This window comes from Nyctibius grandis, chromosome 9 (assembly GCF_013368605.1).
Source record: "Nyctibius grandis isolate bNycGra1 chromosome 9, bNycGra1.pri, whole genome shotgun sequence".
NCBI lineage: Eukaryota > Metazoa > Chordata > Aves > Nyctibiiformes > Nyctibiidae > Nyctibius > Nyctibius grandis.
This window is the reverse complement of record NC_090666.1, coordinates 35,723,425-35,742,473: the sequence shown is the minus strand read 5'-3', so window position 1 is coordinate 35,742,473 and position 19,049 is coordinate 35,723,425. Positions and strand designations below refer to the sequence as shown.

General features: G+C 38.4%; 1 protein-coding gene across 1 annotated transcript in view; it reads left to right on the top strand.

Moving 5' to 3' along the window:
* NCKAP5 (NCK associated protein 5) overlaps positions 1 to 19,049 on the top strand; it is a 368,063-nt gene that overhangs the window by 289,591 nt on the left and 59,423 nt on the right. Inside the window, exons 10-12 of the mRNA XM_068408084.1 lie at positions 10,786 to 10,890; positions 14,023 to 14,214; positions 14,717 to 18,567. Coding sequence (XP_068264185.1) covers positions 10,786 to 10,890; positions 14,023 to 14,214; positions 14,717 to 18,567 — 4,148 coding nt within the window. The remainder of the gene's footprint in view (positions 1 to 10,785; positions 10,891 to 14,022; positions 14,215 to 14,716; positions 18,568 to 19,049) is intronic.

The following is a 19,049-nucleotide window of genomic DNA, read 5'->3' as shown; positions in this document are numbered from 1 at the left end:
AGCTCTGTGACCAGTCTTCACCAGTTCATGGGGGAATAACAAATGGAATTAACCTTTAATTTAGATCTTTAGGTCCTTCATACACATGGGAACAGACTTTCAGGTGTTCAGGCATTGTGCTGAGCTCTTCTAAAAATCTGGCTACTTATTTGGTGCCAAACTGGGAGGTGACCCCTTTTGAAATTCCTTTATAATACCTCCTAAGCCCTGCTTTTATCTACTGTGAAAAAACGATCAATTCACAAGGTCGCAGATTCCTAATCAAATGTTGGCACCACTGCTTCTGAGCAGAGACGGCTGCCGAAAGGGTCTGCAGCTACCAGCCATCTATGCTGGAGATGAAGCTCACAGCTGCTTCGAGCCTGGGGGCAGGCTGCCTCTGGTACTGGCTGCAGGGTGGGAGAGGGGACTCTCTTCAATGTCATCATGCTGGTCCAGGTCCTAAACAGTGCTTCAAGGGCGCTGTACCTTCCCTTGCAAGAGCACAGTTTGGCCCAGGAGCAATGATTGACATGTCTCATTTTACGTTTCCTGCTATTCCTCCTGGCTACAGCAACAGAGCGAGGTGCAGGTGAACATGGGCAGTGCAGGTCTATATCCTCATACTGTCCAGTATGGTACACCCTCCTTGTTGGTACCAGCACTGGCTCTCCCACCTCACCTCTGTTTCAGCCTTACTAAGATTTCTTGGCTTGGATGGCCAGGCTGATTGCAAGATCCTTCTGCAGTATCTCACCATCCGGAGTATGGTATATACTCACAGAGTAAACTCACGAGCCCTATGATTTTTGTATATCAGAATAAATGTTGCAGAACTTGAACTGCCATTTGGAGAACTTGTGGTCAGATTTGAGACTTCCAAGAATGAAATACCACAACACATGCACACTGTGACCCTCTAGAAGCCTTATTTCTGAAAAGCAGCAAAGGTTTGAGAAGTCTATGGGACAATTCCTGACCTGGCAGCAGTTCTTTTAATTTCAGTACAAGAAGCCAATAGTTCTTACCAGCTGGGAATCTGCCCACTTATTCTTTCTAAACCATACCTCAAGTAAGTGCTTTGAGGAAAAAGGATAGAATAAAGTACCTTGTATCCAGGTATTCAGGAAAACCTTCTTTAAAAGTCTCTCCTTATTTGAAATTATTCTGTCAGAGCAAAAACAATGCATTAGAGTTGGAGAGAAAATATGTATGTAAAAGCCTTAAACTAACGATAAAAGTATTTCTTGAAATCCTCTTCCTACTTTTAAATTCCTTTCAGTCCATCTGACATTTCAACAATATTACACGAGAAAAAAAAAAAAAAAAGAGGGTGGCGGGTGAAGGGATAGAGAAACCTTTTAAATGCATAATACTGAGGCAAGGAAAATATGGCTTGTTCACCATTAACCTTGACACATTTGTGCTCTTGTCATTTAAATGAATGAACCTTACCCGTGTCTAGCTTGCTGGACCTTGGGAAATAGCAGTGAGGAAGGACTGGAAAAATGGTGCTCATCTCTCTTAAATTATTTTTCTGAGTAAATGAATGATTTCAATGCAATCCAAATAAGGATGAATCTGCTCACTTGAATCACCTGTTCAGAGCCAATGAACTTCCATGTGAAACAGTGCTTACTCTCCTCGGTTGCCATGTATTGATCTAAAACATCTTCCCCGAGCCTTCTATCTCCTTTTCCTCCTACAGGCAAAAGGTTAGAGTTAGATAATAGTATTAATTTTCCAGACATCTGCACATGTTTTAATAGCCTTTAGAAGATTTGAAATGGTTTCTGTTTGACCACCACAGGGCTAAAATGCCATTAAGACTTAGATTGTAGCAATACATAACAATCATAGCCCCATAGTTCAACCTGGCAATAAAAAAGCTAATTTATTTTATCGGAGATTTAAATTAATGTGATGAACTCCTCTCTCAACAGGAGCTGTAACACCACTCTTACAAAAATACCATGGCCCTGCCTGTTTTCAAAACCAGATTAAACATTTGCAACAAACCTGGTGTATGTATTTGTTGTGTGTGCTTTTTCAGTGTTTGCATGTGTGTTTGTGTGTTCACATAATACTGCTCGCCATTCCGGAGACCATTTTGGTTTTTCTGTCATATCTTCATTCTTAGCCTCATTTTCTTCTATCATCTGACTTGCAGACCCAGCAGGAAGAAAGTGGTTAATAGATCCAGGGCAGTCTCCACTGTTAGCCTTTATTTTTACCACTCTGAGATCTGGAATTTTCTTGTGGGCAAAAATTATTACTGGTTAGGTAAATTGAGTTTAAAATAGCTTTTAAAATAGACATATGCAGTTAATAAGAATATTTTTGAAAACCTATGAAAGAAATATTTAGAGCTCAGATGGTTTTCATTTCCAACTGTATGCTAGAGGAAGGCTTCAGCTTATCCCATTATAAAGTGATAAAGCAGCGTTTGATGGCAGCAGCTTCTGTGATAAAACGATCATGGCAGCACTGAGAACGAATCTAATAAGGGAATTGATCTGTAGATTCCAATTCTGTAAGAGCCAACATCGATCAACATAAATGTCAATAACAAGATCGTACTGAGGTCTGCCTAATTCCTTTAGATGATTTTGGGGCATAGTCAGAAAGCGAATGTGAAAATGAATTTTAAATTGTAGGAATCACAAAGACAAAGACCAAAATTATGTTGTGCTACCAGGCATATCACTGACTGTCATAGTATCAGCAATTTAGCAGCATGTTGAAATTAGTGAGTAGCATTTAATCAGATAATGATTGATGATGCAATGCCTGTTCTATAAGTGAGACTGAAACATCAATATTTTTCATCTGTGTTTTCATGGTAAAGCATTTCTTAAATAAAATTAAATAATAAAAAACAGCCCACCTTTTTACTGCTGAAGCATAGATACCATGTGTAGGGCATGCCATAAAAGATTAATGATATAGTTCTTCCTTGTCACAGAAGTTCAGTATAAAGTTGTTTCCTAGACTGATTCTGACCATGCTGAAATGTTAAGGAAACTGGTTTTGTTTGTGAGCAATGTAACAAGAGAAGGTGTCAGGATGTGCAGGATTCTGCCTTTAACTCTTTGATGTTCCCATAATTCATAGCACCTACACGGTGTTGGCACGCATTTAGCAAAGTGGAATTAATATATTAATTAGTATTAGATCAATTGAAAGGTATTTACAAAAAAGCATTTGTTGTTTTGTACCAAATTAATAGGAAACAAAATACAAATATGTACTAATAAGAGGCTCGACTCTTCTACCATACTACTCTCACAAAACTGCTGTTTTACCATACTCCAAGGAGTCTTCCATGAGCAAGCTCATTGGAAACATTTATTTCATTAATTATTTACATTCTGACTAGCTGATTACCAGGTCATTGATGTAAACTGTTGACTTTACAGTAATTACAAACCACAGGGAACTGTATACATACATTTTCCTAAGAAATTAAATTAGCTTATTTTATTATTACTGCAATATTTACAGACTCCTACCGTGGTGCTATTAAAATGAGAGCTAACACTTTGGAGCTCTCAGAGCTTGAAAACACTGATAGAGTTATAAAATGAAAACTAGGATCAGAGAGGATTACTTTGTGTCTTTCAATGTCACTTTTATTTAAAGCAGTTCATAAAAATTAATAAAACTAAGGGATTTGGAACAGGGGTAATTTTAGGCTTACATTAATGTTGTCAACTCTCTGAAGAATACAGAGAGATTATATTATTTATGTTTATGCATCAAATGTCTGCTTAATACCTCCCAATTTATACCCTAGGATATAAGTTTCCAACCTTCTGGGTTACTTTGGAATCTAATTCACTGAGTTTTGCTATCTCTGGATGGCTCAATAATAACAGAGAGCAGCAAGCCTGGAAAACCTGAAGGAGACGCGAGTGAAACCTTTGTTTTCTTTTTTTTGTGCTGGATTTGCCTTGTTAGCAGGATTTTCTGATGTAGTTTTAGCACCCTAATCTTCCATACGAATGTTTGTAATACCGAACCCTTGTACTTTGTCTTGGATGTTGTCAGTTAAGTCTCAGTAAACTCACCTGGAGGATTCACCAGCAAAACTAACAAAGCACTATTAATGCTGGGTTTGGATTTAAAGTCTAGCATCTTCTGTATCACCAGGCTTCTAGGTTTTTTAGCAAAGTCAGCCTAGTAGGAGGGAAAAACAACAAAAACAAATGGAAAATATCAAATTAGAACTTTCATGGAAGCATTTTTATTAAATTAATGAAAAATTCAAATCCACTTGAAATTTCTGGAATAGCTGGATACTTCCTTTTTTTTTGTACTGAGAATTGATTTAGCTTACTGAAACATATTTTACAGTTAATCCTTTAATATTCATTATATGTATAACTCTTCCCCCTGTTACCACTGCACGTTTGTGATTGTTTCCTGTATTTTACACAGCTGTAGGTAAGACCAATAAATAACAGTCTCCAACTGCTTGCTCGTACCACTGTAAGAGTTATCCTGGTGTTCACTTACTGTGTATTAACCCCCTCCTCCCACCAAAAGTAAATCCAACCAGCTCTGGTGGTAAATCTCCTACAATACAGCTGTTGAGAACCCTATCAGCAACACGTACGGCAGGCTAATTTTAGTTAACCTGTCAGACAGACATTAAGAAAGAACAGAATATTAAATATGAAAGACAACATACATGTTTGTACTAAATACAATGGGGTATAAGACTCCCGAGTTGCTTTGAGTGTTCCAGACTGAGCTGTGTGATGTTTCATGTTACATGCTTTTGCCAAATACCAAGTATCTTCATTAACAGCTTGGTCTGGTGGAAATGGTGCTAGTAGCAACAGAGAAATAGAAAAAATGTCTGAACTTCTCCCCCAGGAAAAACAGTTATTTTCTTATTTCCTCATCCTTTAAAGCTTGGTCTCTTTATAACGCACTTGTGAAAATCTGGACAGACATACACCTATATGGATGTTCCTGTGTAGCTCATAAGATAAGGCCATGTTTTATTCCCAGAACTGGCACCAAAAAAAAACCAAAAAAATCACATTATTAACTGTTTAGTTCTGGGCGGAAATACAAGAATATGATTGTGCATAAAGGACCATATTTCATGTAAAGGCACTGCTGAAAAGTGGTAAAAAGGACAGGAATGCTTCTTAAAGACACGGTGTATTCTACAGCTGAACCATCATAATGCCGGACTTCATGTTAGTCTAAAATATTTCTAAGAAATAGCCACAGTCAGAAGTAACTTCCCACTGTTAGCATGAATGATGATTGCAAAGCAGATTATTAGAGAATTGGAAGGGAAAAAAGCCCGGCTATTTCCACAGTGAAATGTCCTTGAAATTACCCTAAAGGATATAGGTATAAAAAGGAATCTGGGATGGCCTATAGCATGCACAGGAACTCTACTGGGAAGCTGCCTTTCTTCACCTGCAGTAAGCAGCTGGAAAGATGAAGGCAAGTTCCTACCAAGCTGGTTAACTAGTGGAAAGTGCTCAGTATGACAATTGCTGTTGCCATTATAAAATGTGAAAATGGAAAGAATAATTTTCTTTTACTACAGAGTTAAACAGTGGTGGCCATGAAGTTCTGTTTATAAGAAGTGAATAGTAGGAAAGTAGGACGTAATTCTGAATTTTCTATTAAATATATAACTTCCAAGAGCTGAAAAAATTATTATAATTTTATTTTCATGGCATCAGTTATATACAATAAAACATCAGGCATTGCTGTATGTGCACAGTATACAATTGCAAGTACATTTCCTGTGTTAGTGATTATTAGAATTAAATAAAATGGCATGGAAGCATCTTTTTGCAATTTTCACTTTTGCTTCATATTTGGCTGTTTTCTGTTGACAACCACTTGTTCTCTCTTTAGAAAGCAGAATTACCATATGTCACAGGCATGTTTTACTAACTCTGATTTGTCTAAAGGCAAAATCTGTTTCTACTTTCAGAGGTTTTATTATTTTTCCCTTATACGTAACTTTCTCCTTTATTTCAGAGTATTTAGTGTATGAGAAGTTCACACTTCATACTTTGACTAATGCGTTTTCTTAATCTAGGTAACTTCTGATGGAATAGGTGAAGGATGTTCTCTCATCTCTAGCTGAACATCCCCCCTGCAGTGTATCTAAGGACTAAAATAATCAAGATTTAGTTTCCTGACAGATTATATTTCTGCAGAAACTAATACTATGTGAATTGCATACCTAATAATATTTTTTTCTTTCGTTGGTCTGCTATCTTCTATGGTGTAATGGAAGTGTAGTATAGAGTACTATTTCTGTAAGACCTTTGAAACTAAAGCTTATCCTAAATGTGATTAATTCATAGCTGCACTCTGCTTCTGGTGGATATAACAGTTAAAGATGAACAAGGGAACAGGAAGAGTGAGACAGGTCACATGATTGTGGAAAAAAGTCAGCTAGAAAGAGCTCTTGTCTTTCATGAGCTTCTGTCATACCTATAAAGAGATCACCGTATCTGCACTCTTCTTGTGTTGCACATTTTTGTGCACGTTTTTGGTAGAGTTAGTCAGACTTAACTCATTTAGTACAACAGGGGTAGAATCGGGGGGGTGGTGTTCCTGCCTGTGGACTTGAGGGGAATCTTCTTTGTCCAGAGAATTAATAAAAATGAGTGGTGTGAAGGCTGCAGAAAAGGTATTCCCTGCCAGTCCAATTACAGTGGTTGGAGCAGTCCAGAGCATGCCTGTTCAGGTTTGTGATGTCCCAGATAACAGTCGAGATGGGAGGAGGCCACACGCACCAAACATTTGCAGCTCTGGCAGCAAGCACTGGGATGAAAATATCTCCTTAGAACCTGGAGAGAGAATTTCTTGTGAATGATGGACTTTGGCTGGTGTGAGAAAAGCAAACCCAATTGATTCCATAGCAATTAACTCATCCAATATTGGAGAGCTGTGTACAGTTTGGCATAATTCATTGAAAATTGTTCTGGCAATGCTGCAGGCCATTAGGCGGTTCAAAAAGGAGATGGGAACTGATAGATATTCTGCACAGATACAGTCAAGAGGCATAATAGTTAGGGGAGTCTCTCTGTAATATTGCCTCGTGCCAGGAGGTAGTAGCCTTCTTTTATCTTCCTAGAAAGCCTTAATAAGGATGCTGCTGGGGGGAGAGAGAACTGGCCTACTATTTGATGGATTGGTTATCTGCCTGCCAGATAATTGTATTTCCTATTGCACTTGATAGAATAGGTTTCCACCTAAATTATCAATTACTTTGTTTTTATTTTTTATGTGGGTTACGGGAGTTAATCTTGACATTGAGCCACAAAGGGCACAGCCTTTTCTGCATCGATCTCACAGGTGAAGGAGGAGCTTTTCTGCTACTGGTCACAGGCAGCCACAGAGAGGCCCTTTCTGCTCTGCCTTGGCCTCTGTACCTCTCAGCACCCACTTTTTGTAGAGACATGGGCCCAGTCTAGCTAAGATGCCATGAACTTTTTAGTCCGCACCTACCCCGGCAGTACTCAGTACACGGTAATTTCCAAGTAAGTTGGCCCAGCCCATGCTGCACTTCCATAAGGGTTTTCTGTTCTGCAGTCCAGTGCTCTTGATGGTTTCCGTTGTTCAGAGGGGCCCAAGAAGTTCCCCACTATGTACAAATACTGCCTGGTTTCCCCTTATCATTATATAGGCACAAACAAATGGGGCAGGTGACTTGGATTTATAGTTGTAACTCTTCAGTTTCATATTTGAGTATTCATTTAAATTGATGTGATCTTTTCTGTGCTGTGGTCTACCTTTTGTTGCATTGCATCATGATAGCATCAACAGTGATTTTAATATTGTACAATTTTCAAGGCAGCAGTAACTCCTTGATCTAGTTATGTGACTGTCATCTGAAAATAACCATAAAGGATACAGTACATTCTGCATATCTGAGAAGTCAGAATCAAGATATATAGTTAGCCCAATCTGTTACTTGATTTTAAATGGATCATTAATGAGTTTTTTTTTAACAAATAGTAGAGTTTTTCCCACTTTTGAATTAGAAAATGGAGAAGGTAAAAGAAAAAAATAAATGAAAGAAAAACAATTTTCTTATCGTTTTTCTTTCATAATTGGATGACTTGCTTCAGTGATGTGTGACTGTATTTAATTAATGATCTCAAACTTTGTTATGCTGTTTATTAATGCTAGTCATTGTGCTGGCTGTGTGTCTGTTAGCTTATTTGCATTTGTGTGGGGGGGAATATTCCCAGAGTGGTGATCTTTTGTTTGATACAGAAATATAATAGCATTATACATCTCGAGAACACACTTTTCTTCTTTGTTAATCATTTCAGTCTGCTGATTCACCTTTGTCATTATAGTTTTATAGAATCATAGAGTTTAATGCTGGCAAAGATGATTCAAACACAGCGTGACCCATGTGCAGCCCAGCCCTATGGTCACTGAGCCAGTGTGGAGGGACCCTCGTAACTCCGAGACGTTTACAGCGTGCTCTGCTGGGCTACGTCTGATCACAGGCCAAAAATTATTGCTGTTTTCTGCCTGTTCCAATTGGGCTGATCTCTGCTCTTATGTCGATATGGACAATAATTTCCACACACTAATTTCCATTGGATGACATTATAGAGGTATATTTAGTTTCCCTTATTGAGATGCATATATGTTCCCATTTAAGTAATGAAGTATTTAAAATGCCTTGCTGGAAAAATGGGAAAACAGTTTTACAACTGTAAAACTCCTATAGCAATATTTCTAGGATACTTTTTTCTGGGAAAATAAATGTTCAAGTATAAATGTTCATCCATTGCAGATGTCCCCAGTCATCTCTAATGCACAGATCTGGCTATAGTAACTTCTGCCTAAATCTCTCTGGAAGCAAAAATCAGTGAGTGGTTTCACTGGAGAAAGTAAATAATTCCTCTGCAAAGGGCAAGTTCACCACTTGTTCATAACACCGGTGACTCCTGGTTCTGAAAACAGAGAATTCTGTGGTGGTTCAACAATGCAGTTGGAATTATTGTCGAGAATAACACGTGTACTAAGTCAGTAAATCTGTGAGTTTGGGACGGCATTTTACCTGGAGCTTAAATCCTGAACAAACACCTGACAGTAACTCTAGTAATAACACTTTAAAAGGTGCACGCTGAATAACTAGGCAATAGGCATCACTGATGTTAAAAAACACGTAGCCTGGATGTAGTTAATATTTATAATGAAAAGTTTATTGGATACTGAGTGCTTGTAGCATTTTAATCTATTCAACAATATATTGGACAAAATATGTTTATGCAGAATATTGATCATTGGAAATATTTTCCATCATCTGTCTACAACAGGTAGTACCTCCTGAAGAAACCTGGATGAATACGTAACTCTTGAGAAATTGCTCTCAAATTTATAATTAGTATTTTTTAAAAAAAAAAAAATTGCTAGATTGTCTGGAATAGATGCCTGAAGCACAGCATGCAGATAACAGAGGCTGTAGGAATGGCTGCCTGCTTTGTTCTCTAGCAGATGAATTTCTGCAGTGGGTACCAGGAGAGCAGGCTGGGGAGTAGCTGGGCATAAGATACTGCGTGGCTGATGTTTCAGGGCCCTGCAAAGAACTGTCTTGCCATTACTACTACTGCACAGTGTGGAAGGGCTTTTGTGGCTACAGATTCTTTTTCCCTCTTTGACCAGGCTTTTTGGATGAACAGAGTGATGGGCCACTCATGCAGCCTTGACAAGTTTCTGTGGATTGCATCCTTCACAGGGTCCCCGTGGCAAAGCGCCCGGGCAGGGTCTGCACCATTTGTTCCTCCAAGCTGAGCGCCCCAGTGCTGAGGAGGGGATAGATGTGGTCTCTCAGGTTGCAAGCCTGGGGAATTAATGGGAAAATGAAAAGAGCCTGATCCAAATTCCTTTTGTTTGGGGTTTTTTTTAAAGTCCTCTTTAATTTATTTCAGTGGACTGTGAGTCAGATGCATACTGCCTGTTGCATGATATGTTGGTCCAATGACTGACAGGACTGCAGATATTTCTTCTTTTGAAGTCATTGGCCAAGGCATTTACAATAAATGATGGATTTTATTGAAACTGCAATTAAAACAAATCAGACTTAATGCAAACTGAAAGCCTTAGTAATTAGTATACAGGTGAACATGGAGGAAAACGCACAAGCTCAGCCATCCTTCCAAGCAAAACTGAATGAAGAACTGTGTATATAATCGAACAGCATGTGAATATTAATGCACAAAATCCTCTGAGTCCCTAGTTCCCTGATGCAATTATTTTCTATTCACATTAATTGTTCCTAACAGATGACATTAATGACTTTGAGTTAAAATGTGTGCAAAGGAGGCCTTCAGCAGATCAATGCTGTTTAAAAATAGGGTCACTTTTGCAATCATTCACTCAAGGTGTAACAGCCCGTAAATAAAACAACATTAACATGTTGATTGATTTATAAATGTTAATTTTGTAGTTCATTTTTATGCTTTTTTCCTGAAGCCTGTCAAACTCTATGGATAATGGTGGGACTCGTGTTCATTTGTCATTGTTGCATGTGAAGTAATGATAAGTTGCAAAACAGTGACTCCAAGAAAAAGTAGAGTTTGTTTTGGATGAAGAATGATCTGTTCTGCAGACAAGAAGGTTTGAACAAAGTAAGCACAAAGAACAACATTTCAAATTAGAACAAATCCTCTTTTACCTCCGGGTCTTCATTTCCCTTGAAATTTAACAGTAGAGTGTGGAATTTTAAAAATGCTGATCTGCTGCATGTCTGACAAATGCTTATGCTTTGCTCATTCCCTTCTGCCCCCCCAGAAACTCCATTCACGCATCTTAGACCTCTCATCTGGGGATTTGCTCTCAGAAGTAGAACGAAACAGAAGCTTGATGCAATCTCGAACTGCTGATGCTCAGATTCACGTGAGTTTTTGTGCTGTCCTTGCACCCCTCGTTTGAAACCCTCCTTTTCACCTCTGAAGTCTGATGTCAGGGATGAGCCATAAAGCTGATCTCTGAATTGAAACACTGTTGAGGCAGATAACAATACTTCTTCTTCCTTCTGTTCTCTGAAATTCAATATTGTGTCCCCAGTTGATATAGTAAGCAGATAGTGTCACTCTGTGCAAAGAAGCGTAAATCTTAGCAATGTCCCCAATATACCTTTTTGTGTATTGATTACATCTCAGAATCCCTGAGAAATGGTCAAGGAGCTTTTTATTAAAGCCCATACACTGTATTATTCATCCTACTTTTATGATATATTATGTATGAACTTTTAAAAATTCATGGGCTCTGCATTTTTTTTTTCAGATGGGGTTAGCTTTGTGCTTATTTGGCAAAATGTTAGCCAGTGTGGCTTTCATGTTTCATTGTCAAAGAGAAAAGTAGCTTAAACACCAAAAGTCACATAAAGATAGAGGGAAACAAAGAGGACAAGAACAGAACAATGAACCTGTGTGCGCCTTTGATCTTGAAGTATAGTAGTGTCAACAAAAATGTAATCTCCTTTGTAATACATACTTTAATGAAAAGGCATTGTTTCAAAGGTTCACAAAAATGCTAAGGGCCCTTTGCATTATATGTAATTAAGCCTTCAGGTTAGGTTTTTCTAATAGAGTTTTGTGTCTTTAATAGTCTGATTCTTTCAATATTCTGTGATTTCTAACAAAAATTGTGTATTTAAGTTGTAATACTACATTCAGGCCTTTTTACTCTAATTTCGTTAAAGGTAATGACTTGAGTCATGATTACAAAAAATTAAAATTTCACCATGTTAGTTAATAGATCCATATGCAAGTTAAATATATTTAATTAATGCATCATAAACATACTATTCAAAGTACTTTCTTGGATAATTTAGAGAATAAAGGCAAATTGCAGGAGAAAATTCCACTCTCTTTAGTGACCTGAAGGCAATCTAGAAATTGGGTAGATATCTTACTTCAAAATCTGTAATGGCATGATATTTTTTGTGCTTTTTCTCATCTGTTAAACAATAAAGATGATTACAGTAATATACTGTTCTTTTATTTTGCTTAGGTATCTCCATTTTTCCGATTGCTAAAACTGTAGGACCAAATGCCTTTCTCCTCTCTTTAGGTGCAAAGCAAACAAAGTGAGGGGATGGAAAGGCTCTCAGGCTAGCTGAAGATGACAGGAAGGGAAGGCAGTACTTGTCAGTATGCTGTGATCTCTTTTCTCCTACAGGAGATTCTTATAGGAAAGGATTTATAGGCATCCTTCCCTTAAACACTATGATGACTGGGACATAGCCTGGTATAAAGGGCAGAAATTTGACATGACATGTTTTCCCAATGCCACAGCTGAAAGGCAACGAAATAGCCAGAACAAGCAGATGCTGCCATTGGCCTCTGTACAGCCAGCCTTACAGGGAATGACGCCATCATAGCTGAGGAAGCTGATGGGAGAGGGTCTCCCATGGGAACCACAATGTCAGAAATAAAGAGTAATTTGTCTCAACAAAGCAAGAAAGTCTGTTTCAGAGCCAAAATCACAGGCATCAGCCTGCCTCTGATGCTGAAAGATGTATTCTTCCCAGAGCCAGTGGATTTAAAGGCTATTCCTCCTGCATCCATTTGACTTCCTAGGAGAACATGTACCAATAACTCCCAGAGGTGAAATGTGCTCTTGCTACCTCTAAATGATTTTCCCATTCATAGGTTTTGCCTGTGACAGAGAATGATGATTTGCCCTGTAGTTACGTTTGTCAAAAACAGAACATTATTATGTCAGTTGAGCGATGAACAGCTGTACTGATGAACTCCTCAGCAGTAAAAATTCTGCTCTCTCCCATTTAACTGAAAAAAGGTTCAACCCTAGTAGTAATAAATGGGAGGACATGGGGGAATAAATGGAAGAAATTAGCAGAAAGCCAACAAACATGTTAGTGTATGAGACGTGCCTACAAACTGAGCATTTTTCCAGAGATTTGCATGAAGAAGCTGTGTCTACTGCATATACTGTTTTGATAATTGTTTTGTGGATTCAATAACTTTAGAGTTCTTGTGTCTTCCTGAATATAAAGGTAAAATTTTCATCTAAGCAAAATTAATTTGGGGTATATCTACGTACAAAATCAATAAATATTGTTTGAGTTTGCCGTAATGAAATCCAAAGCAAAGTTTTGTGAAACAGAGTCATGTCACTCTGTCTGGTGTTCCTGGTAATTAAAAAGATGTCAGATTCTGTAAGGAAACTGGAGAATAGCATAACAGAATGGTGCAGGCAGTTAACATTAAAGAAGCTCTAACACTGTTAGGCACAAGAGTATTAGTTTGAAAACAAATTAAAGACATCGTAGATACTCCTACAGAGGTTTAATATTTTACCTAAAGTGCTATCTGCTCTTCATTACTCTCTTCCTCAAAGCTGGCACTTCGTCACAGTCAGCTGAAATTGCATTTGGAAAGGGGCGATAACTACACAAGTACTAAAGGCAGCCATAAAGTGTCAATAAATTGCATAAGCAAGAGGCTTCAGCTGTCTGCAAGCGACACAAAGATGGATTGTCCTACGTCAGAGAGTTTCTTAGACAAAGCTTTGAACTAGATAGGAAACCAAAATTAGACTGTAATGGAGAGATTCCATTCTCAGTGGACATTCTGGTTGGGATACTAAATTAATTTACCTTGTCCAGGGTGTACAGCCTCATCTGTTACATTGTAGGGCTATAATGCAGTTGTCAAGATGTACTTGTATTCTTATAACTTTGTTTTCTGTCTCTTACTGGAGCATGCTGCTTATGCACAAAGCGTAATTCATATAGACTCAGAATAATCCTTAGCAAAAGAAAAGCAGAATACTGGTTCAAGAATGAAGAAGAAAACATGGAGGACTGTGGATTTCTCCCCTGACAAATGAAAATTTTAGCAATGTTTAATTTAGTTCTCTGTATTAAATTCACCAGATGCTAATGTCATAACAAGAAGGTATAAGTAGCTTACTTGCTTTTTCTTTGTCCTTCTTAATCAAGGGGAAGTTAAATGATCTTTTTCCACCCATAAGATATTTCTATTTCTTCTCATATTTTAGGAATGCCAGCAGAATGTGAAATCCAGTATACCTGTCCTGAAATGCCAGAGTCAATTAAATGTGACAGGTGCTAGCCGCCTGTATCCCCGGAGCAGCTGCAGTAGCAGTGAACTCTCCCTCTCAAGTGCTTGCAGTGAATATTCCAGTGGTTCCTCCCACACTTGGAATGATGGAAAGACATGCAGCAAAAGGGTAAATCAAATTAATTTTCTTCATTTATTAGTTTAAATTCATCTGAAACAAGATTAATTGAAATGCTGCCTATTTCAGAAGTTTTTTTCACTTTCTTCTCTCTTTTATATTTAAAAAAGTTGTCACTAAACTCACTAAACTCTCTCCCCAATGTCTCCCTCCCTCTCACACTCCCTTCTTTTAATTTTTTTTAACAATTCCTTTATCACTCCAATTTGCTCACAGTTTCCTCATTTATTCTGACATTTATTATGTCTTTCACAATCCAAATTGTTCTTCTTCTTTATCTTAATCCTTCCATTCATATTGTTCTTTCTACAAGTTTTAAATGCACTGCAGCCTTCACACCACTATGAAATCCTTTATTGAAAAAGAACATTGCTATTAATAGCAATGGATGAAATGTAATGCCCTATGTAACTCCTAAATCTCTTTACTAAAATGGTAACACTTTTTATTAACAGCACTTGTGAGTAATATGAGTTTTATTTTGTTTTAACAGTCATCCATGAGCTGGGATAAAAGAATAAGCATTGGTTCTTCGCTCCCAAGCAACCTCTCAAGTCCTGCAGATGATCTACCTCCAACTCGTATCAAGGAAAACCATATCTTAGAAGCGCTGAAGAAATTACAGAAGCAAAAAATATTACTTGAATCACCTTCAGTAATATCAAAATGGGGGTACAAAGATTGCATGAACTCAAATGAAGGAATATATTCCCCTGGAGTTAAATGTGGCAGCCATAATGAACAGACTCATTGTAAGCCAATGGAAATGGGAAGTATTTGCATTGAACATAACAAAACTTTCTCTTATGATTCAGATTTGCATGATGATGCAGATGACGACTCTTCATCCTTACTGTTGCTGCAGGAAGTACCAAGCAAAGACTGCAGGACCTATGGTAACAAATTAACTCACAGCATTTCTGACAGTGTCTTTGACTGGGATCCTAACAGGAAACATTCGCCAGAAAGAAGTTCATATTTTAATTCAAAGGAAAGACCTGAAAAATTGACTAGTTTTGTCAGTGGATTTCAGGCAGAAGTAAAATCGTGCACCAGAGCAAAGCTGCCTGAGTTACAATTAAATCAAAGCCATGCTAATGTAGGCTGGAAGGACCTTAATTTTCAGCTTTCAGATACTGATGACAATGAAGTCTTGGATGAATTGCATATAGAAAGCAGTGATGAGAAAAGTCCATCAGATTTATTAGCAACTCCTTTTACTGAGAAGTACACAAAGACCTCTAATGTGCTCGAAGTCACAGAGAATTCTCAGTTTGTATCTACTGACAAAGAGGAAAAACAGATACCTGCTCACTCAGACATTAGGCCAAAGACTTGTAATTTCATTAAACAACAAAAGGTTGTAAAAAAGACCTCTTCTGAAGAGTGCATTACCGTAATATTTGATGCTGAGGATGGTGAGCCTATTGAATTCAGCTCACATCAAACTGGAGTTGTCACTGTAACAAGAAATGAAATTTCAATCAACCAGTCACAAACTAGGTCCGCTGCAGAATATACAGGATTTATACCTCAGGGATTAACTGATTTGCAGACAGGAACCAATGCTAGAAACTACACTGCTTTAGAAAGACCTGAAGAGGAAACCGAGAAACAGACTCTTGAAGATAATACAGGGAATAAAAATACAGTTGTCCCCATGACCTGCAGTGAATCTTCACACCGCGGAAGAGTGACACTGCAAAATACTCCACGACAAAAACTAGCGAAGCCAGTGTATGATGTATCATACAAGGCCAATTCAAGCTCCATTGTGCATGCAGGAATCAATCAAAAGCCAAACTTGACTAAAATACCCAGCCGAGGTAAATTTTCTCCACAAAAAACTGCAGTGATGGAGAGCGAGGAGACACCTGTAGCTCAACCAGTGGGCCCTGCAACCCTTGAAAAATCACCTGCTGTACCACCTGTAAAGCTTTCAAGATTCAAAAAGGCACAAAGTCCACCTCGTAATTTTGACTCAAAATTCAACTTCCAGGTTCCAAAGCCCCCTGCCCACCTCCTGCCTGGCTTGAAATGTCCAAGCAGAGGCGACGGGTCAAAATATCCAAAGAGTCCAGCGTCACCAGTGTTGCCTCAGCACCTTATAGAGCCCAGTGACTATGGAGAAGCTCCAACCAGAGACTTTCATTGTGATTCAGCAACTGTAGAAGCCCGATCACCATCCCCACCCCTTCCTCCAGGCAGATCAACATCCCTGTTGATTCGGCCTCTTTATGCTCATTCACCACCTCCTGTAGCAGTGAAGTTAGGAGGAGCTGGTCCCAGTGAAACAGCAAAAAATATACTGAAATCATCACCATTGAAAGGAACTGTGAACTCTGGCTTTCATAATCAATCTAGTCATGAAATGCAAGCAAAAAATGTATCTTCTGGGGCCAAAATTGAATTATCTTACCTTCAAGAAAATGCAGAAGCAATTATGCAAAATAAATGCATATCTCAGCAACCCCGTAGTGCATGCCAAGGACTTTCCAAAGTTTCCACAAAGCAAGTCTGCCCAAAAAACCCTAATCAGCTGGGTGTCCACAAGAATCGTGAATTTTCCAACACAGATTTTCGAACAACCAGGTCCTTTTCTCTAGGTTGTCCGTCATTGGAAACAATTTCTTCACAAGATATATATTCCAGCAAAAAAGATACTTCCAGTGACAGTGGTGTGGATCAGCCACAAAAGATGCCAAACATTCTCCCCACAAATCCTCAATGTCATACAACAAGCACAAGTGAGCCTTTACTATCTCAGGTAAACAATTCCCCATTGTCGACACTGTTTCATGGTAGTGACACTGCACATGCTACCCAAAACTCTAATGAGAAAGGAATGAAAACCCGTCTCCCTGTAGGACTGAAATTATTTGTCAAATCTCCCCAACTTCTCCGAAAGAGCTCTACTGTACCAGGGAAGCAGGAAAAAGACAGTATAAATGCAGCTTCCAAAAGTAACGTGAGTTCAAGTAAGTACAAGCAAAATGAATCTATAAGCATAACCACTAGAGATGCAATGGATGCTGAATTAAAAAACTCTACATCTGATACTGAAGTAAAAAATAATTTTACCATGGGACTTAGTATGGATACAGCATCACCTCATTCACAGGAAAACTGCAACTTGGTGGTAGACAGGGTAGATGGATTAGAAAACAAATTAGTTAAGAGATCTGTTTCTTCTAGCAACAAGTCACACTTGAAGCCAGCTCTGGGCATGAATGGAGCGAAAGCTCGTAGTCAGAGTTTTAGCATTCATACAGGGGAAAAGTCATCTGCCCCTGTGACAGAAGGTCTCGGAAAAGTACGGACTCAGATTATTACAAACACTTCTGACAGAGGAAATTCTCTAACAAGGCAGAACTCAGCCATGGAAGGACTGCAAATCAAGGCTGTTCCTGAGTCAGCAGTGGTACCAGAGACTCTTTCATACACTCCTAAAACCACAGAAAATTCTTATTCTAGACAAAGTTCTCGTGGAAATACGAGTAGTTGCAGTAGCCAGCATGGAAGCCCAAGCAAACTGCCCTTCAGATCATCTCCAAAAGTAGACTTGTCTCACAACACTTCAATATGTGATGGAAACACACCATTTTCTCAGAAAGATGCACGCAGCCTATCTGTCCAGAGTGAGAAAAGCACTGGAAGTTTTAAACACGAAGCTCTAAGTAAAAAAAGGGTTCTGCCAGCAGAATTGGAGTTAGAAGCACCAGCTACTGTATCTTCCAAACAAATTTCATCATTTCAAAACTTGGATCGAATAAAGAGTCCTCATAAACTGGAAGCAACAAAGTCACGAAGACAGCAAATGTCTTTAAAGTTAGCAGAAGCCTCTGAGAAGGTTACAGATGTTTTGAGTTCACCAGCTCTACAACCTACAATAGAGGAGAAGGTCATGTTATGCATCCAAGAAAATGTGCAAAAGGGTCAGGGACAAACCAAATCTCCCACTGCGGAGACGAAACAAAAGACTGGGCCCTCTATAGCTAGTTGGTTTGGCTTTCGAAAGAGTAAGCTCCCAGCACTGAGTAGCAGGAAAACTGATGTTCCTAAAACAAAGGTAGAAAAAAAAGATGCAAAAGTTTCGGGATTTGGAATTAAGCAGGCAAAATTAGAGAGAAGAAAAGAAAAAAAGAAAGCTGAACAACACTGTGAAATAGAAAATGAAATTAACAGGAAAACAGACAACGGTGACTTTTTAGCTGATGTCATGGAGAGCAGAATTATGAAACCTTCACAAGACACACCTGGTGAGATGGAGTGTGAACAAGTTAAAGGTTCCACCACTGCTACATACTCACCGAAAGACAGTTTTATGAAAGAGCTTTTAAACAGGTAAAACTCTGGAACACAGTTTGGGGTGTGTTGTACACTGTAGCTTTACAGATGCTCAGATGCTAAGTTCAATGTATGTTCCTTTTAGACTAAGAATGCGTAGTAGCAATCAGTAGGTACACTATCAGGACTTGAATCTCTACAGGAAAAAAACATTAATAATGAGGTGATAATTTTGTTCATGTTACTTTGTTAACCAAACTAATGGTCTTTGAAATTAAAGAATGGTAAGTTACATCCAAGTTGATAGAAATTCAAATTATTCCAGAAATCAAGAATCTAGGCAGATGGTGTGTAAAGATAGAGGATAATGAGGTATGTGTTTTAATGTATTCCATCTTCGTGTAACCAGCAAACATATATTTGGTAACTACTCAGAATTAATTACATTTCTAGCTACCACAACCTTTGGTCACAGAAGAACTTAGCAATTGCTATACTGTGTTTTCATGTTTGCCCCACAGAAGTCCCAAATATAATAT